At 45.5% G+C, this 26,031-nt stretch overlaps 1 protein-coding gene across 3 annotated transcripts; it reads right to left on the bottom strand.

Moving 5' to 3' along the window:
• Nucleotides 1-1,573: 1,573 nt before the first annotated feature.
• On the bottom strand, nucleotides 1,574-25,908 carry SMYD1 (SET and MYND domain containing 1). 3 transcript variants are annotated; one of them, XM_058837342.1, is made up of 10 exons: nucleotides 25,476-25,908; nucleotides 16,816-16,992; nucleotides 15,976-16,189; nucleotides 14,466-14,596; nucleotides 12,686-12,724; nucleotides 9,807-9,999; nucleotides 6,290-6,382; nucleotides 5,110-5,273; nucleotides 3,428-3,596; nucleotides 1,574-2,005 (listed from the first exon to the last, which is right to left on the bottom strand). In XM_058837342.1, exons 1-10 carry the CDS (start codon nucleotides 25,610-25,612, stop codon nucleotides 1,847-1,849), a joined length of 1,476 nt encoding a protein of 491 aa, XP_058693325.1. In that variant the 5' UTR covers nucleotides 25,613-25,908; the 3' UTR covers nucleotides 1,574-1,846. The 3 variants fall into 3 exon arrangements, with proteins under 3 accessions (XP_058693325.1, XP_058693327.1, XP_058693326.1); XM_058837344.1 differs by lacking the exon at nucleotides 16,816-16,992; XM_058837343.1 differs by lacking the exon at nucleotides 12,686-12,724 and having other exon boundaries at nucleotides 25,476-25,907.
• Nucleotides 25,909-26,031: the final 123 nt, after the last annotated feature.

Raw genomic sequence — 26,031 nt, 5'->3', positions numbered from 1 at the left:
GATCCTGTTTGGAAAGCTGCCTTGGAAAAGAAACCAGCACAGGCTACCAGCTGCTGTCTTCATCCTCACACCTCTGCAGTAGAATCCAGCCCTATAGGCTCTAGCCACCCCATCCCCATCTCCTCCCCACCCCTTCCCACCAGCAGGAGGGTCACAACTGCTTTCAGGTATCCAGTGTGTGCTTCACCCCAAGCTGCACTTGATAAATTGGGTTGAAATGGATTAATTAATCTATCCTAATTAATTAATTAATCCAAATTAATTGGGTTGAAATGGAATTAAACACTTCTTCCAGGGTGAAATACAGGTGTCCCTCCTGGTAGGAGATGGGCTGGATGTTCACAGTGTAGACAGATGTCATCTCCTGTACTCTTGCTTGGCACTTCAGGCCAAATGGAGATATGGTTTCCTGCTGCACACAGGAAACTCTTCCCTCTTATCTGCCTTTTCTAAGGCTGGTGCCAGGACTCCTCTCGGCCCAGGAAGGCTTTTCATATTATAGATCAACATTGATCCTCATGCCAAGAACTGAACTAATATGGATTATCACACAGGGCAGCAGAGGCACCTACAGACAAATGGAAAGGTTTAGCTGAACAGTGCCTGAAAAGCAGATGTTGGTCTTTAGTGCAATCAGATCTAGAAAATCATCAGCTAAATCACTGAGAAATGTCAGAGGAAAAGCCCTGGCTTTGTTTTCTTGCTGTTGTGCTGAGGAGCAAGTAGGGGATTCTTGAATAAACCTTTTCCTCTCCTGGCTGCTACTGAAAGTCTGCAGGAAATCAGTTGGATTTTGAGACATATGGGCAGACAACAAATACTATGAATATCTTTTTTTATCTAGAAATTCATCTTTAGCCATTTGTCTTGGGTTGCAATGCAAAATATAACCAAAAGTATGTATTGTATTACCATCTGTTAAAACCAGGTAGGGCAGTGTTCTTTATCTCTTCCAGGACCCATCCTCCCTCCAGGGGGATATCTTCTGTTAATGGGCCATTGAATCTTAAACACCTAAGTTAAAAGGCAGGTGTTTTAATGCATCAGAGCCCCCAGCTCACCCTAAATATGAACAAGGGTGGATTTCCCTCCCTGGAAACTGCTTGTCCAGTTAGAACAATTAGCACAGCCAGTGCACCGAGCTATAGCACTGGCTTCTGGCATGGCCCCATGTCCATCACTGCAGACATTTTCTGATTTCTAACTAAGGATTATAATTTATCCCAATTAATTTATCTCGATGTAGGGATTCCAGTTAGTCTCACTTGTAAATGGCCTCCAGTTTGATGTTGCACCTGTGTCAGCTCCAAAATCATTTTCCAGCAATTTTTCATCAGAAAAATATCATTTAACACAAAATACCATCTGTGGGTCTTCTTCAGTTTGTATTCATTGCCCACAGGTGTACATGACGCTTCTTGGAACTGGCTTCCCACTTCTATCATCCCATGGCCACCACTGGAAAGAAATTATGTCATCCCAAGGAAGTGGTAGAACCCCCTAGGAAAAATCAGTCAAAATTTAACAAAGAAATTCAGAATCAGGACACGTGTAGAGAGAAACAGGCTTCCAATAAAAATGTAAATAATTTTATAACAGGGTATTTTGCTTTGATTATTTAATGCCTTAGTGATAGAAAAGGGATCTTGTTTCTGCCAGGACATCTTCTGCTTTAAGCCCTCAGAAGCGTTTTCAGGATGCTCCCCCAGCAGGTCCACGCTGTCAGACTTGTGCCACTGGAAGCAACCCTTGTGGATATATCACTCTGCTCTATCACATTCCCAGTGTTTGGAAGTGCCACAGGTGGTGTCACCCTGCAGGCATGAATCGGTGTCAAGCTCCAGGTTTATTCCTTTTTGTGGAAGAGGCTTGGTGCGTTCTCATTGCTGGGTTCAGGCATGACTTGGATCTTCTGGTTCTTGAGGGCAGCTTCCCTCATCTTGTAATACATGAACTCGTTCTGCTGGAACATGCGCAGCTCCATCTCCGTCTGCACACGCATGACCTGAGGGACACAGCAGGTTACAGCCCCTGTGACACAGGGGACCTCGAAGCAGGTGAATCAAACACTGCCAATATCGGGCACTGTCCCCAGGGGATGTCCTAGGCCATGCAGTGACTGAGGCACCTTGCCCTCTGTGTCCCACCAGCAGCACCAAAGCTGACTGGACACAGATACTCTGCTCCTTTCTCATTTGCCTGTGTACTGAAGGAGGCATCAGCCTTTCCCACATCCCGATTTTCCACAGGCTACTGGGAAGCCTCATGCCCCCAAAATAGCAGGGCCTAGAGGTGATGCTGTGCAGAGCCAGGAAATGAGTGCACTTCCCATCCACACCCTGCGCCTGGCCCTTGGGGTGGCCCATCACCAGGGTGGGAATCACCTCAAGTGGGAGAAGAGGGTGGCTCAGTCCCACAGTTGCACTCTTTATAGCCCAGGATTCATCATCAGCAGTCATTCCTAGTGCTGCATTATAGCAGAGGATCAGAAGAGATTCCAGGATATATTTTTACACCTGTGTGTTTATTTAACCCTTTGTTTAGGAGCACAGAGAGGAGCATGTGCAATATTTCCATTATGTTCTTCCTAAAATGTAAAGAGAAACACAGAAATGGGGGTGCTGTGTCTCTTCCTTTGCTACATATATGGAAACAGTTAACAGGTTTGCTTTAGGTAGTAGATATTAATGATTCTGAAGACATAAAAGTGCATCAATAAAGGTTATAGCTTTGCTATATGGGGACTAAGACATCAATAAAGGATTTCATCTGATATCCTATAATATTTTGGGGGTAATAAAGGAGAATGCTATACAGTAAACAGGTCACATGAAGTGAATTAGGGGACTAAAGAAATTATAGATCCCCAGCTGCAATTGTAAATAATTCCTCACATCTGAGCAGATGTAATTGCCTGAGATCTCCACTCTTGACTCTAAGCTGGGAAATGCATCTATCAGTCATCTGAGGAAAAATACACTGCTGCTGAGAACGAGTGGGAAATAAAGAAGAATGGACACCAATAAAGAAAATCAGGTGGTAAACTGGGCACATCCACCACATGTAATTTCATATACTCAAATTGCAATGTCATCCACCCCAGAGCAATGAAATCAGCCTTGTTGGAAGAATGGGGGGACTCTGTCTTTTGGCACAGCAATTTCAAAGAAGATTCAGGGGCTCTGCTGCCATTTCTCATATATGTTCTGATGCAGAATAAAAGCTGTTTTTCAGGGATGAAAATTTCCAATAAGAAAGGACATGCATTTCCCAGCAGAATGTAACATAATCTAGATATAACCACAGCACTAGTAAGAAGCAGTCAGCACTTAATACATCTCTGAGCTCTTATGAGTGGTTGTTTCTACACCCTGACTGCAATCTTTCCCAGATGGAGAGCAGAGACAAGACAAGAGATGACACCTACCTCCAGGTCTTTGGTAATTGGGTGGGAAGGTCCGTGGGTTATCAGGAGAATGGCATAGGCTTTACAAATCAAGCCGTGGCCAGCTTCAATGAGGCCAGCGTGCCAGTGAGTCACTCCCGCCCGCATCACGGCCATCCCCAGCTGCGCGTTGTTGGGATGGTAAATTTTTCTGGAAAAACATTGGGTCATTTTAGTTCAGGAGAAATCTGGGTTCCCAAAAGTGTCACTGACATGATACGCTTGCCAAAGAGCAGATTGTTTACTCAGTTAAGAGCCTGTTGCAGCCAGTGCCCCCGAAATGTGCCCTTCTTAGAAAGGGGCAAGGACACATTACTCAAGGACAGAGCTTTATGGGGACATGAGTTGTGAAAGATGGGATGTGAACTGGGAAAGTTCAACACCTGGCTTGGAGAGAGCCAAGCTCTGTCATCTCATGCCAAGATAACATTGTCAGTATTTTGGTACAAACAGAACAGAGATCTGACCCTTCAGCCCAGCTGGCACCAGCTCAGCATACTTAGTGGGGTAACAATGCAACAAGCAGCAGTTTCTCATTCAAAACTGGAAGAGAAACAGGTGGATCCAGAAACCCCAGAAATGTTCATCTCACCCTCTCCAGATGCATCTCTTCATCTGGGAGTTTTCCGTGGCTAAGGTGGGAAAAATGAAACCTCTCCTCTGTATCCAGCTTTAAAAGCTGAAGCAGAGTTAGAAGCTGCTTGGACTTAGCTGAAAACCTGCCTTCAAGGGCTACTTTGGAATTTTGAATTGGCACTTAAAGCAAGAAAGGAATCTACCAAGGTCCTCACCATGATCTGAAAAACTGAGTAACAGAGAGGGAGGAATTTTCTCTCAGTCAATTAGCTCAGTGCCAGGGCTGGGACATGAAGTTGCTTTTTAGGCCTGCAAGCCAGGGAGGTGACTGTCACCCCTCTGCAAAGGAACAAAACATAACAGGTCTTTTGGGGTAGAAATGACCAAAAAGACAAGTAATGAGTATGAGATGCCCTCAGCAGGAGAGTGACTGAGATGATGAATTAGGTTTTTCTCTCTTCTCTACAGTTTCCATTATTTTTCTTTCTTTCATTTTTTTTCCCTCATTCTGTTAAATACTCATCAATCATGTCATAAAACTTCAGTAATAATAAAGCACATAATTTTTAATGTGAGGCTTACCCCGGATCTATGTGAACTAAATCTGAATTTCTTTATTCTCACTAAGCTTTTACCATGGGACAATATAAGCCAAGACAAAATCCATGTACTATTCAGGAGGGAGGGGTTATCTTGAGTGACAGCCATTTGACATGGTTTCTCTTTGATCCCTCTTTCCTGCAGGGTGCAGGGAACAGGCCATCTCCTGCAGTCACAGCCCTTTTGTCCTGCACCCAGGCACTGTGTCTTGCTATCAGGCCAGCCATGAGATGCTTCTGAGAAAAACAAGAAGGCCCATGGAAGATGTTCCTAAACCATTTGCCAGTTCCAGTTTAGTGAATCAAGGTGTTTGGGAGCCTGTGTGCATTTAAGAAGGGATCCCTCTCTGTCTGGTGGTACAAAAAGGTCCCCATATGAATTTCACCACCACTGCCCTGATGGGAGCAGACTAAGAAAATTATTCCTGTATCACACTGCTTAACATGGCACGAGCACAGAGAGCTGCCAGAAGTAGGGAACAGACGCACAGGTAGCCATCCACCATCCTCTTGGCATAGTCAGCTGCTTCCTCAAACATCTGGAGGTAGGAGAGCACCTCGGAGGCAATGCTGAGGATTCTCAGCAGGTAGATGTTCGTGTCCCCCAGCACAGGCTCCTGTTTCTTCAGGCAGTCACGGCACAGCTTCACAACCTGAGTGTGGAGCAAGCAGGGAGAGAAAGGGTAAGTCCAAGCACCTTTGGGCCTGAAGCTGCCACACCAAGACCCTGTGGTTTGCACAGTCCACACCAGCCCCAGAGGCTGAGCCAGCCTCTGTGAAGGTTGGGGAAGAGAGGATGTGCTTTGAGAAACACCAGCCTAGGAAAATGACTGGCACTCACAGCTTTCTCTCCCAGGGTTACGCTCATAAAACTGGTGAGGAAAAAGTGATGTCTACTGCTCAGGAGAAGAAGGACTCTGGGAGGCTGGGTATTGTCAGACACCAAGTGCCCATGGGGCTCCTATACCCCAATGCCATCCACCCAGCCTCCTGAAAGTATTCAATGCAAGGAATATTCCTAATGACCCCTTGGGGCTGGAGACACAGAGCTCCACTGTTCCATGCCTGACCTAGCCATGAGTCAGTGTCCAGATTTCTGTTCTAGGGGGCTTCAGCCTTTTCCCAGAGACAGTTAAAACCCAGAGGTCCTTACTGGAGTACTCTCTGAGGAGAATAATTAAATATTTCCTGTGTGAGCAAAAGAGTGAGAAAAAAGGGAATTACTTGAGCTCTTTCACCTGTTGCCCTTGTAGCTTGGGCTCCAAGGTGGGACATGGTTCACCCAAACCACACACCTATCCTCAACACCCAACAAATGAGCAACATAAGGCACTGAAGAGATCAACACAAAACCCCTGATGGTCTTGTTCCACTCCCAAACCCACTGTCCTTTTTGTGAGGCTGCCTGGCAGAGCTGACTTGTTACCTCTGTCCTGTAACTCATGAGTTTCACCCAGGAGCCAGGGTTCAACACCTGTATCAGTGAGAGGTGCTGGAAGCCACCAGACTCTCCTTGCATTGTCACTACAAAAGAAGTTGGTCTGGGATGCCTCAGCCATGGCTGTGCTTTTTAGCTGTTTTATCCATAGATAATGAATTTAGAGGGGGACAAGGCCTCCTTTCCTGGGCACTGTGTGTGCAGAAAGAGAGCAGAAGTACCAGGACTCACCTCGTGGTAATTTCCCTCCATGCGGGCCTTGTTGATCTTCTCCAGCGTGTCCTTGGAGAGCTGGATCACCTCCTTCACCGTGTCTGCAGAGGGCTGGCAACAACAGCAGCAAAACCAATGAGGAAAATACACTGCCTCACACATACCAGAATATATTGGCTGAAAGAATGCTTGGTCCAAATCAGCTTAGTGGGATGCTTCCCACATCACCACTTCCTACTGTGTTTGGAGACACCAGTGTGCCCCTCAGACTTGCTCAAGGCTGAAATGGGCTGCAGTGGTCCCAGTTCCAGGTCAAAAGGTGAAGAAGTTCCTGCTGACTTCAGTGGGAGTGTTGCCCATCAGGGTAGTGGCCATGTGCCTCTGCCATGCATGACTAGGTTCCTCAACTCTCCCTGCCACTCCTCCCCTCTGGAAAAGGGACAGAATTCACCCTGCAGCTGAGAGGTCTCATGAGATACCCAAGAGGCTGTGAAAGCCCCCAGCTGGTGAGTATCAGGTGCTCTTAGTGCAGCTGCTAGAGAGAAATGAGACTCTTGAATGAGAGATTGGTGGAATAGGAGAGATCCCTGAATTTTACCTACCCTGAGAAATGCTGTCATTAGTTCTAAATAACCTTAGATGGCAGAGCTCAGATTTCTGCTGCACCCAGATAGGGAAATGTGTTTTCCTGCAGACCTCAAAGAAGTTCGTGTTTCACCATGCATTTAGAGACATGAAGCACATCTAGGAACTCCTGGCAAAACACTAATGAGCTCATAATTAGCTGCCTCCTCTTTCTTCCTTTATATAACATGGTATCTAATACATGAAATATAACACAATATCCAGCACAACCATTCATGTTCTGCTTCTCTGAGTCCTTCAAATTTGCATTTTCTAACTATTCTAGCTATCATCACCTTCCTTTTCATAAATGAGGAAATCTGAAATCAGCCCACAGTCACTTGACTCTGGGAGTTTTTGGGAAGAGCCTGGTCTGGAGACACACAGCAGAGCCAGCAGCCAGGAAGGACCTCTGGGTGTGGATTAAAAGCAGAGTCCCAACATTGCAATGAAGGATGCAAAGGTTTGGAGGCAGGACTGTAAGACTGTCGTATTGTCTTTTTTCCACACCTGCTCGATCAGACTTTTGAGGAATTGAAATTCATCTAGTTGGGAAATCCTCTTCAAAGTTTAGTACTGAAGAAAAACCCCAGTTTTCAGATCCATTTACCCCTATCTCTTTATGGATACATTTGTGTTATGATTTATTGTTCTGTAGTCTTATGCTGAAGCTATTGTAGCTAATCAGAGTTAGGCAGCTGAGCAGCACACAGGGTGTCCTGGGGCACAGAGCACATCCAAAGGCGATGTTAATGTCAGTGCAAATCACATTGCTGCGCTGTCTGACTCAAGGCTCCCAGAATAGGGACCTTAAACGGCATTTCCACAGTGGCTCTAATAAAAATCCTCCCTTGCCTTCACTAGACTTCCAAGTCAGTTGCCACTATAAACAATGGGAACTTTGCTACTCTTTGGAAGGGGTGAAGGGCTGGAGGTTGCAGCAGCTGTTGAGGATGGAAGCTGTCGATCTCCCATGTATTCCTGGCGCTTTTTCCACGCAGCTGTGAGCGCTGCTGCTCCCAGGCAAGCGTGCCTGAGCTCAGGAAATGTGACACAGCCAGCGTGTTCTGCGGGTGAGGTCAGCCTGGATACTTATTGTCTGTGGATGGGGTGTATTTTTAATAGCTGAAATCATGCACCTTGCACACACTTCAGACTGTGGAGGACATTCCCCCAGAAGTGCATGTTTTCCTGCTGTGTGCTGCGCAGCACCTCTAATACTCACAAAAAGGGGATGGTGCACGTCTAGTGGAAAGTATCCCTGCTCATGGTAGGGCAGATGGAATGAGATGTTCTGCAAGGTCCCTTCCAAGCCAAAGCATTCTGTGATTCATGGTCTTACTGTTCAGTCGAGGCTTGATAGCAGGTGTTGAAAGAAGAATGAGATTTTTTTAACGCTGCCTACCGGTGAATGTGTTCAAAAATACTCCTGCAGAAAGCCAGATAAAAACCTTCTGCATCAGAGAACTGAGCTCTGGGACAGCTTTGTATTATAAGTGGAGAAGTACAGTAGTCAGGATTAGCTGTAAGATGAAGTTTGATAATTTAAAATGGGGTTATATAGCAGGGTCTTTCACACCAGAGAAGAACTTGACCCAGCAGGGAGAGGATCTCGTCTAGTCCCATCTCCTGTCTCCCATAAGGTAGTGCCCTTTTATCAGCTCTGCACTATTCCTCTAAACCTTTCTGAAGGGGAGATTTACTCTCTGCAATATCCAGCCTTTCCTGGCTGCCATTTCTCTGAAAGAGTTACAGGACTGAGCTTGGCTTCCTGGCACCTCCTGAGAGGGAGGCTCAGAGTTCTGTGCTCCTTCCCAGGAAGCTGCATCTCGCTGGGCCTCTCCTGGTGGCACTGCTTCTGTGAGGTCACATTTCCTCATCCCAGCTTTTCTGTTTTGTTTCCCTCTTGCTCCACATCATCCCCAGAGCTGAAGTGTCTGATTGATTCATGGTGTGACGGCTCAACAGTGCAGGTCAATGACTTGATGACACACTTACTGCTCTGCTTGCTTTGCCTTCCCTTACAGACTTTATTAGGCTTGCAGGAGTAGAAACCCCCAAGCTAACACTGCCAGAGAGCACAAAACCTATGAGCAATTGTATCCTTGGGCAAAGGAACTAAAAAGAAACTCTTAGAGCTGCCAGCACACTCATAAACTGGAGCTGCTGACCAAACAACACATCCCACTGCCAACAGCACGACATAGCCTTATACCCTTCTACTTGATGCCTTGTGAGACCTCCAAGGAAAAGAAAGATTACTTAAAAATGAGCAGTTAAAAATGTTAATTCCTCTCAGTCGCTCTACCTGCAACAAGCAAGCAATAATGTCAAGTGAGGGTGCAAACTCCTTGTGATAGGCCTTTGCAAAGAGGAAGTTCAGGCTTCCCACATTCCTGGAGCCAGTGTGATGATACAAACCGTGGAGTTTCAGCAGCACTCGTTAGTCCTGTCACCATGGATCACCTGCAACACATTTCTCTTTCTGTGCTCAAAATGTAGATTCCCTTGCAGCTTTTCAGAAAAAAAAAAATACAACCACAATCTAAATGCCAGCATTTTTCTCAGCTCTGGAATAATTTTCCAATATTTTTGTGTTCTGTCTATTGATGGACTTTAAGGTTAAAGTCAACTTCTGGGGGCTTTTTTAAATTAAAAACTGTACTTATCTTGCATAATAAGGATTAAGCTGGCCTTGCATGGTGGGCTTGAATTGGTGTTGTGCCCAGTCAAGGTTCAGTTCTGTTCTCATTTTTTTGCATTGGTGTTAGTCATACTTTTGCCAAAATCTGACTCTGTTCCTATCGAGAGTGTCTCTGTGCTGAGAAACCACAGTCCTAGAGACCCACAGATGCCTTGGTAGAGGAGATGCAGCCACCACTGGGTTTGGACACTGCAGGACAAACCATACCTTGCTTTCCCCTGCCTTCACTGCCAGCATCAGGTCATCCTTGAGCTGTTTCTTGCAGTGCTCGCACGTGCAGTCGAAGTAATATTGCTTCTTCAGCTGCTTGCGCCGCTCCTCGCTCAGGCTGAGGAAATCCACGTAGGAAACAGTCAGCTCATCCCCCGGAGAAATCTTGTTCAGGGCCCGCAGCTCGATCCTGAGGGCAGAGGAGATGGGATGTGCATTTGGAGAAGCAGCAGAAGCACAAGTGCAGCCTCAGAGCCATCAGGGACAAATCCTGCCTGCCCTGCCTTGCAGAGGTGAGCCCTCGCCCTAAGGCACTGCTTTAACTCCTCAGGGAGGCAGGGCAGAGGTGATTCACTCTGGTTAACTGAGTACAGAGCAAGAACACAGCCACACCAGTTTTTCCTGCCCCTCTACAAGTCCTTGGCAGGGATATGTAAAGGTCTGAGCTATGAAGAGGTTATGGCTCCATTACTTTAGCCATATGGGGGTTGGACCTACACATCAGCCTTTAGTTTGTTGCAGGAGATATCACCAGAAGAAAAAAACATTGAGATCAGAAGCACACACCAAAATGCTGAGTTTGGATTTTGGGTCTTTTTTTAAGAACTGCTTTGCATGCTACCCACACACCCCTGGCTATACTCCCAGATCCCGAGCTCTGCTGCCTTCGGTATCATTTTCACTTTGAAAAGTTAAGAGAAATTCCCTCTGGGTGCTGCATAAGAGATGCCCTCACCCTATTCATGCATTTCCACATAAAAGCTGAGAAATTATTATCTGGACAGAGTCTATTTTTAAATAGCTCATTTGAATAATTACCACAATTCAATTGCCAATCACTGTTACCGAAATCCATGGCAAGCCCCTGATGATGGGATTTGGAAAGCCAGACCTTTGTACTTGCCTTTCCCTTGTGTCATTTCCTGTAAGAGGTCTTTAATAATGTGGAGATTCAGAACAATTCTCTTGCTGTTTCACTCTACATAGTGAATCTCCCAGTTACTCTGGTCGATCTCTCAGCAGTAGGGGCTAAATGGGCACAACTGACTAAAGAATTTGGCCAGAATGGGGAAAAAAAATCCATCAAATGCCAACTGTGAGGTGGTTCTTTTGTATCAACCTCCTCTCCAACTCCTAGTGAGCTCAACAGTGTGTTTAATGTACATGTCTGCCCTGAGATGGACCTGGGGGGGACCTGCTGGCTCCCCCCTGAACATGAGGTGCTCTAGGTGGAACCCAACAAAAGCCTCACTAAAGGTAGAGGTGGCAGAGCACTCACAGGTATCACCAGGTGCTTTAAAAGTAAGCATTTTGGGGAGGACATTATTTTGTGTGATCATGTTTTTGCAAAGGGATTTTAATTCTCCTGTAATTTCCTTCTAATTCCCTTGGAATTCCTGTCACAGGCTCTCAGTACCAAGGGCGTAGCTCTGAGTCTTCCAGCTCTGGTAAAGCTGCTGTCAAAATTCTTCTCCAAGGCTGGTCTTGATCTTCTCTGGGTGTTGCCATATCAGCAACATATTTCATACAAAATTTATCACCAAACATGCCACTGTCATGAAGGGCATCATTAGTTATGTCACAACCACAGGAAAATGCCAGACAAAGGTGCAACCAGCTACTCCAGGAGAAAAAGTGCACAAAAAGGAGAAATTCCCCTCTGAAAAGTTTACACATATAAACATTCCTCTTCACACTCCACAGGATCCTCATTAAAGTGAGTCATGCAACCAAAGAAGCAAAATCAAGCCTCTGACTTTCATGATGCCCCTGATAGCCCAAGCACCGTAGGGGTATTTTAAGCAGCCATCCCTTGTGTGGAGGGGATTGATTGCCTTTGGGGTAGGCCAGGAAACACATGGCATATTTTAAATACTGTAGTTAAAGAGACACTGTCAGCCAGGAGCACACCACTGAGCTTGGCATGGGCTCTTTCCCCAGTGTCTGCCACGAGCAGCAGGGACCTTGGTAGCTGCATGTGCAGGCACAGCGAGTGCCCGATAGCTCAAAACTCAAATTGCCCCAAATAGCAATTCTAATCAGAAGTGAAACTCTTTTCCTCCTTTTTTATGGCCCTATCCATAATGTACTGAGTAAGATTCAGTGGTGAAGAAGTGCTGAATACTTCAAATGTATTTCACATCTTCTTTGAGGAAAATGCATGCCTGCTTGAAATTAAATTTTAAAGACTACAGTGTCCCCTTAAGAACACTGACTATAATATACCAAATGTCATGAGTTAAGCAAAGACTTTTTTTTTTTTTGCACGTAATTTTGTGATTTATTTGGTTTGGATCAGGTAACAGTGGCATCATTAAAAGGTGGAACATTAATCATGGATTACAATAAAAAGGAACTGAAACCTACATCTCATGGTACTGCTACTGTAAGTGACACATTCCTCGGGCACAGTTTGTTGCAGGAGGAACATGGAGTATTTAGTATGTCAGTTACACATTCATTTCTCATCTCCTAATATGCAAGGTTTTATTTTGGGCTGTACAAGATTAGCAAGACCTTGTTCTGACTTTCATGCTCTTGCCATGGTCAGGGGAGGAGAAATGAGAAGTAGAGAAGGGAAATTCTGACAGGGAGGAAGCCAAGGGAGAGGGTGGGAAGGCAGGGAGGGAATTCACCCTGGGGAAGACAGTCACAGTATTACCACTATCATTTTAATTTACAAAATGCAGAGTTAAGTGAGGTTTGGGTTTAGTGGGGCTTTACACAGGGGAAGAGGAGAAGTTTAGAAAACAGGAAAAGTGAAAGTTGGAATAAACAGAGGGAGCCCAGTGGGGTCTTTGCATCTTTTCCATTAAACACAGGGCATGAGGGGTACAGGGTAATGGAGGAGAATGATGCTTTCAAGACCGACCCACCTCATCTGTGTGTGGAACATTGATCTTACAGCCTCATGACTGAAAGACAAAACAAACATCTGCAGTTTACACATGTACAAGTACAACAACAAAAAAAATGGGTACATGGCTTAGCACTGGACATTGTACTGACAGGAGACAAGGGGGTTCCCTGTGCCTGGCACTGCATGAGACCTTCCCTTTTGATGTGCAGCTGTCAAACTGTCATCATCTGTCACAGGGCCATAGAGAATTTGGTGGAGAACTGCCCTGGCACTGTGATTTTAGGAGTGGTCTATGTCAGGGAATGTGCAAAACCTGCTCCTGACATTTGGCAGGAACAAGGGGACTGGATCTCCTGCACAGAAAGGTCTCCACTGACATCAGCAGTTGTGCTCTCTAGAACACAGCTTGAAATGGAAATCAGACTGGGATATCAGCCACAATTTACCTGGCCAATAACCAGATGGTCAAGTTTAAAGTCAGTAACCAGATACATGTGGGAGCTTTGACAAGCTGCCAGGCAAATAAATGCCATTCCTGTACTTACCCAGAAAGTCAGGGCTGTTATCACTGCTGGTTACCTCCTCCACTGCTGGGAGCTGTTTGGAGGGGCTCTCCCATCAGCCCACTATGGATCCAATCCAGGAAAACTGGATATCAGAGTACAGACTCCAACCTGACTTTGGATCAGACCCTATTTCCCACCAAGGTAATCATCCTAATGCAGTTTTGTTCTCTCTTGGCTCATTTACCAGCTGCTTAGTAAATGTTGGTGTAGTTTTATCAGGGAAAACCAGCAGTGATAATTGGAGTGTTAGTTAAAAAAGGAGAGGCTGGGGGGAAGAGGGGTGGTTGAATTATAGCACTAAAGTTTAGTGAAGACAGGTAGCTGTGAAATAGTAGCAGAAAGATTTGAAGAAATCCTGTGGCTGTGCAGTTTTTGGCAAGCAATTTCCCACAGTTAATGTTTTGCACACACTGCAAGTTTGTGAATCAACAGCAGTTTATATCTGTCATAGCCTGGAAACTGGGAAGGGCAAAGCATCTCTCCTGTGGGCTACCTCCACTCCCAGAACTGGCAAAACAACCCTGCATTTCCCACTGAATCTTTTCCCATCTCACTCGTCCTGCAGAGGTTTTCTTACAGGACTTGGGTGGGAATAGGAAATGCCCAGAGACTGAGAGCATCCTGCACTCTCAGGTGACTCTGCTTGCAGATAACAATCACAACTGTCATTAAGGTCCCGTTGCTATAGAGTTAATCAGTGATTAATTGAGATGGCACACTCTCACCGAACCGGGGTTGTGTTAGGAATGGTTATAAACACACCAGCAGATGGTGATACACAGCTGATTGCAAGCTTCAGTTAGGAGAAACTCTTGGACTGTGGACTTGGCATAATCCTTAATAATTTCCTAAGTGGAATTACTCCTTAACTATCTATAAATGAGGCTTCAATATAAGGGGTGAGTTAAATAGCTATTTACTGCTTTAGCTACCTGTTTGAGTCTAGTTACGTAAGAAATCAGGGAAAAATTCTTTGCTGGTTGCTGGATTTGGGGTCAAGTCTTATGCATTTGTTAGTGCATCAGATGACAATTTTTTAAACAACAAGGAGATAAACCAATTTGTCTTTAGCAAGAAAATACTGTTTAGGGATTTTTTTCTGAGTTAGAGAAGGAAATAAGAATGAGTAGGTTTTCTGGGGAAGAGAGCTGACACTGAGGGGTGGCAGAGCCTGCTGAGTTGGCTGTTAGGATGCATCCCTGCTACACCAAAGGAACAAAATCCACTCACTTGCCATTGTTGAAGACGACAGTACAGTTGGGCCAGCAGTCGTGGTTGGCCTGGCAGAGGTTGGGGAAGATTCCCACACCAACAGCTTGCAGTCCTCTTTGGTCACTGAGGGTAAAGCCATTGCAGCTGATCTAGTCCCAAAACACAGGCAGGAAGAAGTGTTAAAGGAGAAAAAGCTGAAATGCTCCAGTCAGGATAAAACATGAGAAGAGAAGCAATGCAGGACTCATGCAGAGGGACCAGGGCAGAGCTGAGTCAATGTTACAGAATGTTTGCTATCAGTGTTCACTTGGGATGCCTAAGATAAACTTGGTTTGGCCATACATTGGTTTCCTTATACTTGGTTCCTGAAAATAATACAGAAAAAGATCAGAGGAAAATTATTTTGAGGCAATTCAAGCAGAAAGCAAAGTTCACACTCGTGAAAACAGCTATCAGTTAGAAATTAACCTGCCATGTTCAACCTGGTCATATTTTCTGGGTTTCCCTCAAAGCTCATAAAAAACAGCTGCTACTCTTTGCTGTGAATTTTCAGAATGACTACTTTTGCATGACATATATTCCAAGAATGAATTAGTTCACTTTTATAGATGATACACTATTATCACATATGAACAGAACAGTCACAAACACAAATAATGGAAATGTCTGCAAAGAGAAAATGTGATAGGATAAACCAAAGGAACTCATTAACTCAGCTACTGATTATTTTATGCTGTTGATAGTTTTATTTCCTTTGTGAACTGATTCTGTAGTTTTTCTGTACTTCATTGCTTCTCCACAGACAAGCTGTGCTGGTCTCTAGCACATAGGGTCTCCCTATGTCCAGTGGACTGGATTTTCTTTGTGGTGTGGCTACCAAAGCATGCTGTGTCCTCTCCCTGTACTGGGAGTGGCAAAGGTCACTGGCAGGGGGGTGAGCAGAACCTGTGTCTCCTCTTGGCAGTGTTGGGAGCTGAGAGGGTAATGCAGAGATACCCAGCACTGGGAGCAAAGCATCTCAGCCTGAACTGGAAGTTCCCTCTCTGCTACATTGAGAACAAAAAATTTATAGTTAACAACATAATAGGGGATATTATTAAATGTATTTCCATTTTTTACTGATTTTATTATATATATATTATGTCAACATAAAAAATCTAATGCACACAATATTAATAGCCATTAATGTATCTGCTAAAACAGATATGCTATATTCAAATCTATTCTAGGTGTATTTACTTAAAATGTATTTTCTCAGCTCTCCCAGGTGCAGAGAGATGCCCAGTGGGACTTGTGATGAAAATGCAGCACCTATGATTGAGCAAACCACTTGTCTGCACATCTAGACAGACAAAATGTTTCAGCCCTTGCCCTTGCCCTGCCTCAATTCCCCAGTGTCAGTGCAGGGGAGAAGCAGGTGGGCAGTGGGATGAAGTCAGCCATCCTCTAACCAGGCCAGCTGGAGAGTTTCTCCCCAAAGCTGCCATTACAAACCTCCCCCATCTGCACTCCCACCCCTCTGACATACCACCCCGAATATGTGGGAGATGAACTGCATCCCGAACTGCTGGCAGTGGGGTGGCCAGAACTCCAGGAAACTCTCCACATCAGTGCGCAGCTCCTTCTTCTCCTCCTCGCCGAAGCTGTCCACGTGGTTCTGCAGCTCATCGATGGACACCAGGCAGCCCTCGGACAGCCCACTGCCCTCCCTCTCGATCTTCCAGAGGATGCGGGCAGCCAGCCTGCCAGGGGACAGCCACAGGTGTCACAGCACAAGGAGAGAACAAAGAGCCATCAGAATTCATCTCCTGGGGGGGAATGGTGTGCCAGCAGACTGACTGAGACGGGCTCAGATGGGTGATGGATGGTCACCATCCCCAGCCTTCTGAAGGTAAGAGAGATGCAGGGTTTTGTCCCAGCACCTGTGTTCTCATCTGGAGAAGTGCTACAGACCCCCAGGTACCCAGCCCTCCAAAGCTGCTCACATTTCCTTGAGGATTACTCTCATTTTTTTATGGTGGAGCCAGAATGTGAAGATAAATTAATGTATCCTATAGGCAAACTGGGGAAGAATCCATCTCCTCTTTCACTTTCCCACCTACTCCCCAGTTTCCCACACCTCCTAAACCATCCCGGGTGGGTTTGCCTCACCACATTCAGAGTTTTTAGGACCCAGCACCAAAAAATCCCAAACAGGAACACATCTCTTGCACCACTGATGCTCTTCCACACACCTTCCCTATCTCAGGGATGCTCCAGGCCTATCCTAAACCTTCTCCCACCTCCACCTTGCCCAAATCAGACCACCCAGCTCTTCCTTGCCATGGGATGCTCTGATCTCTCCCAGGTCACAGGGGCCAGCTCTCACCTGATGTTTTCGGTGGGTGCCTTGCCATGCCTCTTGATGGCAGAGCACTCGTTTTTGTGGTTGAGCCAGGCTGCTCTCTGGCAGGTCCTGTCGCAGTAATAGGCAAACCTGCACTGCCCGCAGCGGTGCAGCCTCTCCTGCCGCTTGAAGCAGGTGTGGCAGATGACGTGTGTCAGGCTGCAAGGGCAGAAGGACACCTTGGATCAGTGAGGGCCAGCTCTGCCCAGTGAAGATCCTGCCTGCTTTGCACCCCTGGGCTCCCTGCAACCACAAAAATGAACCCCTCAAGATTTTTGGGGAGGATGGAGAAACACCCAGCTTAATCCCTGTGGTCTTGCCTGTTGCTGTAAGTTAAATGGTGAGGGAATAACTGGGACCCCTTCAAAAGGGGTATTTCATCTTTGGGGGATTCAAAACAGGATTTCCAAGAAGCATCCTACAATTGTATACATGTAACTATAACCAAGGCCATGGGAGGATGCTGATGAAGAAATCTGACCTCACATCCTCCCTCTGAGAATGTCCAGGATCCCTGACTGAGTGGAAACCTCCCCCATATGCCCCTTCATTTATCCAGCTTTTGCTCCTAGAACTTAGTTCACTGAGAAGGAGGGGGAGACACTTTGGTCTCCTGTCCAAAAAATTTTGGGACTTTCCCCTTGCTGCTAGAGAAGGCTTTTCACTGCCTCATTTGGTGTCTCCAGCTGTCTGCTTCTCCAGGCAACCACCCACTTTATCTGGGCCTCCAGCCAGGCTTGACAGTACAGGAGAATTTAAATTCTCATCACTCAGCCACTGCTGGTGCCAGAAGCGAGGTTCTGCTCACTGCAAAAAGCTCAGGGACCACAGAGGCTTCATGATCAAAGGAACATTTATAATTGTGCTCAGTGCAGAGTGGGGAAACTGAGGCAAGGGGAAATAAAATTCTTGATGATCCCATAAGGAGGATGTGCCACAAGCAGGAGTCAGACTCACAGCCCCAGAGAATCCAACCCAAAGATTGTCCTTCCTCTCTACTATACCTATACCTATATATAGGTGCACACATACATATGCATATTTATGTTTATATCTATATAGCAGTTAATTTAAAATGCATTTCTTTTCTCTGAAAATATTATCTGAGCTGCTGACATAATTTACCCTGTGCCTTGGCTCTTGCAGGATAAAGAGGGCTACTGATTTAAGAGCAGGATGACCCACATCAGACAAAACCTTGTGCAAAAATGAGGTCTGGAAAATGAGGTTTAGGAAAGTGAGCAGTGCTGGAGGGAGCCCAATGCAAGGCAAGCACCTGGGATGGGGCAGAGGGAAATATGTCTGGGAAGGGGGGATGAAGCCAGCTCCACTGTGTCAAATGGAAGAGCTGAAAGCTGGTGAGAAATGTGAGGCTGTGCTCTGTCAGCTGTCAGGTCAGGGAGAGAGGTGCAAGAGAGATTACACTCCTTGTAAGGCAAAGCAGAGCCAGAGAGCTGATAAAACCCACATGGCTACGTCGTGCCAGGAAGCACAGGGAGATATCTCACATGGGGAATGGGGGTCTCTTCTGCCACCTGGGTGTTTTAAGGGCAGACAGAAGGCAAAAATAAAGTTTCCTTGTAGAGAGGAATGACAGGTTGGAAGGGAACATGGTGCAGAAAAATCCAAGTCCTACAACAGGCGTTTCTCTCCCCTCAGTTTGCTCCCTGAGAATAAAAAAATACTGAAATGCTAACTTCACATTTTGCTGTTTAGTGCATGGGGTATCCAGATTTTCCAAGGCAAACCTGGCTGGCAGAATTTACCACCAGCTCTGGAAATCCCTCATTTCTGAGGAGATGCAGAAATGCACCAAAAAAGTTATACAAGACTTTCTGAGAAAGAAAAGGAAAAGCCCCTGTGGTATTGAAACTGCAGAGACAATTACTCACAGGTAATCTGACCAGCAAGTGTAAGAAATACTGCAGCTCTTACAAAACCATTATGGGATCCTCCATGCCCCAAAACACTTTCAAAGAAGACTGGATTTATTGATACTGTGTGTTATCAGGACTCCAAAGGCCTGGGCTCAAGTCTTGGCACAATAAAAAAATCGGGAGTCACAAGTATTTGAGATCTATTCCATAAAACCTCAACTAACATTACTTAAGCATCTGCAAGCACCTAAATCCCCCAGGTGCCCCTTGGCAGTTGTGCAAACTCCTGCTGTGTCAGAGGAGCTCAGAGCTGGATGCCCCAAAAGGGAATGACAAAGTGGGGCTCTCCCTTGGCTGGGTTCTGATTCCTCCTGTCCTGGAGATACTCAGGACACCAAAGGCTTGCAGTGCTTCACAGCCTCCTCTCTCATCCCCTCTGCAATGTTAAGGTTCTCCAAGTGGAGCAGCCTGAGATTAAATTTAAAGTCTCTCAGCTTGTGGAAATCATTGGTCTATAAAACCTTCCCTGTCTGGCCTAGAAAGTGTTTAACACAATCCAAAACAGTTCCAGGAATCCCAGATCTCCCCTGCAGGGCAGAGAGCAGCCCTGCAGTCAGGATGCTGCATGGCCAAGCAGCACTAAAAGCTCCTGGAGAGGACCCTGGGGAGGTGACTTCTGCTGTGGCACCTACCAAGGAACCCTGGAGGTTTGAACCCTCTGGGTCTTGCTGCCCCTTGCTTCATCACAGGGACACCACCACTGGTTTCTGCTCAGTCAGTGCACACCACAAGCCTCTGGGGTGATCACTGCCCTCTTCCACACATAGTGAGAACTGGTTCTCACCCTGCCCAAAAGCAGGATCTTCAGTACAGTGGTGCCTCCAGCCCATCACAAGCTTGCCAGGTCAGGGATTTAGGACTGACTTAGAGGGCAGATGCCACTGTCTGACTCACTGAATGACTTTCTGGGGAGCCTCAGGTTTCCTTGGCCTCCCACCCCAGCATCAACCGAGCTGAACTCTCAAGGGCTCACGTGCTGTGGTGTTTCTTTAGGTGAGACACACAACTGCAACTGATCCTGAGTTTAGCTACAGTGACAAAAACAGTGGTTCAACATGCCAGCCCACAAATTCAAGAGGTAACACAGCACTGACAACTAAACCATGGCTCCTGCAAGCACAGCTTGCAGTGAAAGCACAAGAAACAAATAACTCTTGTCACTGCTTGGATTGGATTCAGACAGATTAAGGTTTGTTGGACCTGCCAGGGTTGAGCACTATCACAGAGGGCTGAACACTGTCACAGGAAATGTATTAACCTCATCTCTGAGACATGCACAGCCCAAACATCTGCCATCCAGCATATAAAATATCTCATTCACTGGCCTGGGAAAGCCAGGTGAGATGGCTTTAGTGTAAAGAACAGTGGAGGATTTCATTAAGTAGCTGACAGACACAGTGAGCAGCTCACAAACTGCTTAACATGGGTTCATGCTATTCTGTACATCACAGATGATACACACATCTAAACCTAACCCACACCTAAATCCCATTTTTATTGCTTGGCAGGGCATCTCTCTCCTCAGTCTGCCACAAAGAACAGCATAAGAACAGCTTAAGATGCAGGCAAAGTCTCCTTGGTTTTCAAAGCAGAGGCTGTAACATTTCATCAAAGACAACAGCCTAAGAAAATGCACCTGCTACCGAAAGATGAATCATTAGCATAAGAATGGGTTTTCTCCTTTAAAAAGGAGTTGGAGTTTAGTACTTTCATCTTTAAAATACCAGGGATGATATAGCCTAGTTTTTCTGATTTGAGAGGAGGATTTATTTTAGACTAATTTTTGACTATTTTATTTTTAGTTTTTCATTACAAAATTTTCCAGCCCCTTCTTAGAGGTGTGGGTGAGGTTTTCTTTAGAAAGCTAGGTTTTCTCCCAGGTTTTAATTAAGCTTTTGAACAATGAGATAGTAATAAAAAATAAAACCCCAGAATATTTTTTAAAAATGTGAATACAATCATATTAACTCTCAGTTTTTATCAGTGTCAGCTCAAAGAATTTCAGTCACGCTGTTATGGAAAATTTTGGATTTCTTATATCTCTAGGTCATCCTAACTACAATAACAGAGTTGCCCACATTTCCTTGGAAAATGTTTTCAGCTTCTTTCATACATCAAAAAGACATGCAAAAATTGCATGATCTGAGTTTTTTATCAATTTGCAGATCACTCATCAAGCAGATCTTCAGGTGATCTTGGCTTTCCAGCACATGACACTGTTTTCCTTGACCACTGTCCCTCAAATCCTGCCAGTTAAAGAAAAAATCTTCTCTTGGAAAAGGCTGACAGAGACATATGAGGCATCCCCTTGCTTATAGGAAATGTAAACTCTTACAGGCTTGAGAGCCAGCTGATGTGTCAGAGGAGAAGGTCACATACAGTACATTGAGCCCAGGCACTGGGAATGCCATCATCATGAAGGGGATGGAGGAAAGGAGACCTGGCATCTTTCAGGAGAAAGCAAAGAGGGAGGAAGGATTAGAGAAAGCTTCAGTGAATGGCTCAGGGCCTTTGTAAATTGAAAAATTACCCCAACGAAAGCAAAAAATCCTTGAGAAGATTAATTTCCAGCTTTCTGCATCTATGTCAGGGCAAACAGGCCTGATGGTGTTTTCTGAGCAGTATTTCAGCTGATAACAGCAAGGCTGAATCAGAGATCAGGCTGTGTCTACACTTCATCCTGGAAATCACAGAGTTCTGCACCCCTTTTCCATCAGTATTCACCACTTTTTTAAGCAGCCTGCTCTCATTCAGGTAGGAGTAACAGGGTTGAGACAGGAGTCAATGCTAACTATACACTGTGTTAAGCAACTAAGTTATAGGATCATAAAATCAGAATGCTTTGGGTTGGAAGGGACCTTTAAAGGTCACCTAGTCCCAGTCCAACCCCCCTGCAGTGAACAGGGTTAGCCTAGTGAGTCATACTCTGGCCCTAAAATCTGACTATGAGCTGGCTGGTGTTTACAGGAACCTCATTTTTCTTTGAGTTTTACATACTTCTAGATGAAAAGTCTCTGGCAGTGTTTAAGAAACTGCTGCTCAGATGACCATCACTGGGCTGAAGATTAAAAGCCCTCACCACCCTTAATGACTCTAGGGGCTTTCAGGGTCCCTGTGACCTTCAGGGGATGCCAGGGTGGGATGCAGCCTGTAGATACAGACACCTAAATGTGCTCATCTCTACCCCCAGTGTCTGAGTAGAGATTCCACCACCACACTCAGCAGGGTCTGGAAAGCCATTCAGCTCAATTGGTGGATGTCTGTGTTCATGGCACATGTAGAGTTCTACTGATTATATCAGCATTTAGTGTTGGATTCACCTGTCTGCACACAGATGTCCAGTGTTAGGCTCTGCCTGATGATAGAGTTTTGTCAAAGAAAATATTTCTCCTTTTTCCTAGCAAAATAAAATCTCCACACTTCCTCAAACTCAGCCTCTTGCTTAAAGGCAGACATCAATAAAGTGCAGTTGGGTGGCAGCCTCAGGTCCAAATTACTTCAACAGCTCCTCACATGTATCTGTCTGTCTAGGTATCTGTCTCTATCTACACATAAAAGTCAAGTTGGAGTCTGTACTCTGATGGATTGGATCCATAGTGGGCTGATGGGAGAGCCCCTCCAAACTCCAGCAGTGGAGGAGGTAACCAGCAGTGATAACAGCCCTGGCTTTCTGGGTAAGTACAGGAATGGCATTTATTTGCCTGGCAGCTTGTCAAAGCTCCCACGTGTAACTTGTTGCTGACTTTGAACTTGACCATCTGGTTATTGGCCAGGTAAATTGTGGCTGATATCCCAGTCTGATTTCCATTTCAAGCTGTGTTCTAGAGAGCACAACGGTGTTGTATCTCTGCAGAGCTGCTCCTGCTAATCTCAAAAAAGCCTTTGCTTCACCTGCACATCCTATGCAGCCATACAGAAGATCACTGTGTGGCCTCTGCACTACAGCTGCCTTCCATATACCTTTCAGCAGCAAAATCAGGGGAAGGATTTCAGGGTCTCAATACCCACAGCCTGGGAATAGACTTTCCAAAGGACTGAGTTCTTCAAAGAACTGCAAAGTAAAGACCAGCTCTGCACTCTAGTGCACCTGTGTGGTCTTTATGCACAAAGAAAGCTGAGATCTTTGGAAAATCTGATCACATATTTAGTAGGGCCCGGGCCAAAAACTTAAACTCAGCAGTCATTCATTTTCGAGTCCTCTTTCCACAGTACACATACACAGTGCTTTCAGTAAGGCATGGGAGATACTGAATTGAATTAGGATGAGGGACTCTGGATTCTGGGCTTCCCATTTTTAATAGTGTAGACTCAACAGCAATTTTAGGACCTATACACGTGTGTTTGTGGGCAGGGAAAAGCACATGCCTCTTCACTGGGCTCTTCATCCATGCAGAGACAACAGCAGATCTTATAGGGTAAAACCAGCTGCCGTGGCCAGGTGTGGATTTATTCTTGCAGGAATAAAGAATATGAGGATGCAGACAACCCTTCTTTGACAACAATCAATTTGATGGAGTTTGATGAACTGAACACCCTGGCACAGCAATAGAAGGTACCTTTAAAACCAAAGCCCTGGGTGTGTAAGAAAAGCATCACGGTAATTTCTACAAAAAAAAATGTGTGTTTCTATTATATATCTTATACCCAGCCAAGCTCTCTATATAGATATATTATATCCTGCCAAGATCTAATAAACAAGCATTTAGTCTGTTTCAGAGATTTTGGGACTGTGTTTCACCACTGACCCATATTCAGTGCTTTGAGATGAAAGGTGTCACAGGAGGGTAAGAATCCATTATTATTGCACAACAGTTGCAGAGAAGGGCTGTGTTTACCCTGACTTCTTGCCTCTTAACCTCTGGACCTGCCCTCTGGGAGCTAAACAAGCCCAGCTTGGGGAGGAAGGGAGGGAAGCTGGGAAACACACCTCTCCCCATCTGAGGTTTTCTGTTGGAAACCTCAGCCTAAGACACAGTCTAAGAGCAGATGCAGTGATAGCTTCTGCCCTTATCTCACATTACACACGTGACATTTGATGGGCAGCTCTGCTCTATGCATGGTGCAATGTTTCACACAGAAGAAAAAATATTTTTAAGCCACCATCAAAAGTCAAAATGTTTTCAGTGGCTTAAAAAAAAAAAGAAGTATTTTAATAAGGCATATAAGAGAAATAATTGTCCATGTGCCCTTCTGAAGCAAATCACCACAAAATTCCAGCTAGTGACATGAGTGAAACTGAAGTAAAACTGAAGAGCTAAAAGGACACATCAAGGAGAAATGATTTTGTCATCAACTCCTGTAATTGAGCTCAGCATTAAGACTTCAAGAAATCAGCATTTTAAAGTGAAAAATTACATTTTGAATGTGAGCTCTTACAATGACATATTAAAATAAAAACTAAAGGTGTCATTCCTGTTATGGCAAAGATTCATAACCATGTTCACTCACTGACAGTTAAAGAACAAAGAAACAGTGAATGAAAGACAGCCAAAAAACCTTATTTCTTCCTCTTCCCATTTAATATCCAATTCTCTGCTACCGCCAGATCACACAGTGGCACTGCTCAGCTTCAGCTACAAGATGACCAGGGTTAATACAGCAGCACAACCTTTGCTTGTGCCCCAGACTTTGCTAGTTTAAGCGACAAAACTCAGCTAAGCAGAGTTGCTCACAGCCCTGTTTAGGGTGCAGGGTATTTACTAAAATCACTGGCTGTTTGGGGCTAAAAATTCAGTCTCAGGACTCACCATGATGCCCTTGAAGAACACACACAACTTTCTTAAACACAGAATCAAACCTTCAGCTGCCATCTAAGTCCTCAGTTTAAAAATTTGGGCAACATTCTGTTCTCAGCATGTTATAAGGCTGAAGAAATTTCATTTGTATCAGAGGTTTTAATGGAGGTCAACATAGAAATCTGTTCTTTGCATCTTTTCTCCCCAGGTTATTTAAGTGAACCTTCACTGATTCAAAGGGCTGAAGTAGGCACCTACCAGCCACATCAGCAGTGCAGGTTGAGTGAATGTTGTGAATAAAACAAGCAGAAGAAAAGAAAAATATCCTTGCACCAGAACTCAGAGTCTGGCTACATCAGTGTGAACATAAATTTAAAACCAGTCTCATGAAAGAGCAAAAGCAGACATTTGTCTCCAGTTAGCCCAGCCAGCTGTAAATATTAACTCTCTTTAACAGAAACAGTGTCACTCACTGATCCCCACCAGCTCCTAGTTTGAGGGCAGCGGGTGATGCAGCTGCAAGTGCAGCTGGGGATGGTACAAGTGAGCAGAGCACAATAGAACTCACTTTTATCCTGCATTACCCCTCAGAGACTTCAGCAAAGTCAGTCTGAGCTGCCTGTACCTGGATTACCCTACCTCCTGCAGTTCTCTGCAGCGTGGTGTGGGGCTGGTTTTGTGAGGCACTGCATACATGCAACTTCCACTGCTTTTCTAAAAGGTGAGCACACCAAGCACCTTGCAAGGTCACATCTCAGAAACTGCACCATCCTGAACGTGAAAAAGCTGATCTGAGCCCTGGGAAGGACATTCACTATGAGCTGTGAATGTGCCTTTCCAGAAGTGCTTCTGACTTCCCTCCGATCCCTTCTCTGATGTCATCCAGGCACCGCCAAACTTTCCTACAGCCGGATGAAATTTTGCGGCAAGATTACTTTTGGTCCGAGTTTTACAAGTGCTTTTCTCTTACCTGTCAAAAACCACGGCTGCATAGGCTGGCTCTGCAAAGATGACATCCCCAGGCAAGAACTCCTTCTGGGCTTTCAAACCCCTGCCTTTGCCTTCAGTTGTGAACACCTCCACTGACTCCATTCCTCCTTTGGTCATCCCAGGGACCCCAAGGATTGGCAGGTGGGTGTCTCAGAGCAAGCCAAACCTGCCGTCACTGCTGCCAGCCTGGCCACGCTTATAAAAGGAGGGCTGGTCTCCCCCCACCCCTGGGCACATGGATTGCCATAGGAGGGCGAGGGGTGGGAGCAGGAGAGGCAGGAGCCGGAGATCCTCTGCACAATATCGCCAAACTACGCAGGGACGGGACAGCGCTGGGAGTTCTGCTTCGTTAGGAAAACCCTCTCCAAAAGTGACGTTGGGAAATGTTTCTCCCAGCCACAAGAAGTTGTATATATTACAACTCAGCTTAATTTATACTCTCCCATTGGAGAGAGAATGTATTCTCTTCGCAGGGTATTTTTAGCGACCACATGCTTCTGTCTCTCAGGAAGCAACAGCTGAGACAGTGGGATGGG

The sequence above is a fragment of the Poecile atricapillus genome, chromosome 4 (assembly GCF_030490865.1).
Source record: "Poecile atricapillus isolate bPoeAtr1 chromosome 4, bPoeAtr1.hap1, whole genome shotgun sequence".
Lineage (NCBI taxonomy): Eukaryota > Metazoa > Chordata > Aves > Passeriformes > Paridae > Poecile > Poecile atricapillus.
The sequence above is the reverse complement of the archived record's forward strand: the minus strand, read 5'-3'. Positions and strand labels throughout refer to the sequence as shown.

Bases quoted from the DNA above. Each gene is read 5' to 3' on its own strand.
- SMYD1 (XM_058837342.1), bottom strand. From the start codon at position 25,612: ATGACCAAAGGAGGAATGGAGTCAGTGGAGGTGTTCACAACTGAAGGC. The intron at 16,190-16,815 runs GTGAGAGCTGGC...GTCCCCTGGCAG, and splicing joins GCACCCACCGAAAACATCAG to GCTGGCTGCCCGCATCCTCT. The intron at 6,383-9,806 runs GTATGGTTTGTC...TGTTGTTGCCAG, and splicing joins TGAAGGCAGGGGAAAGCAAG to CCCTCTGCAGACACGGTGAA.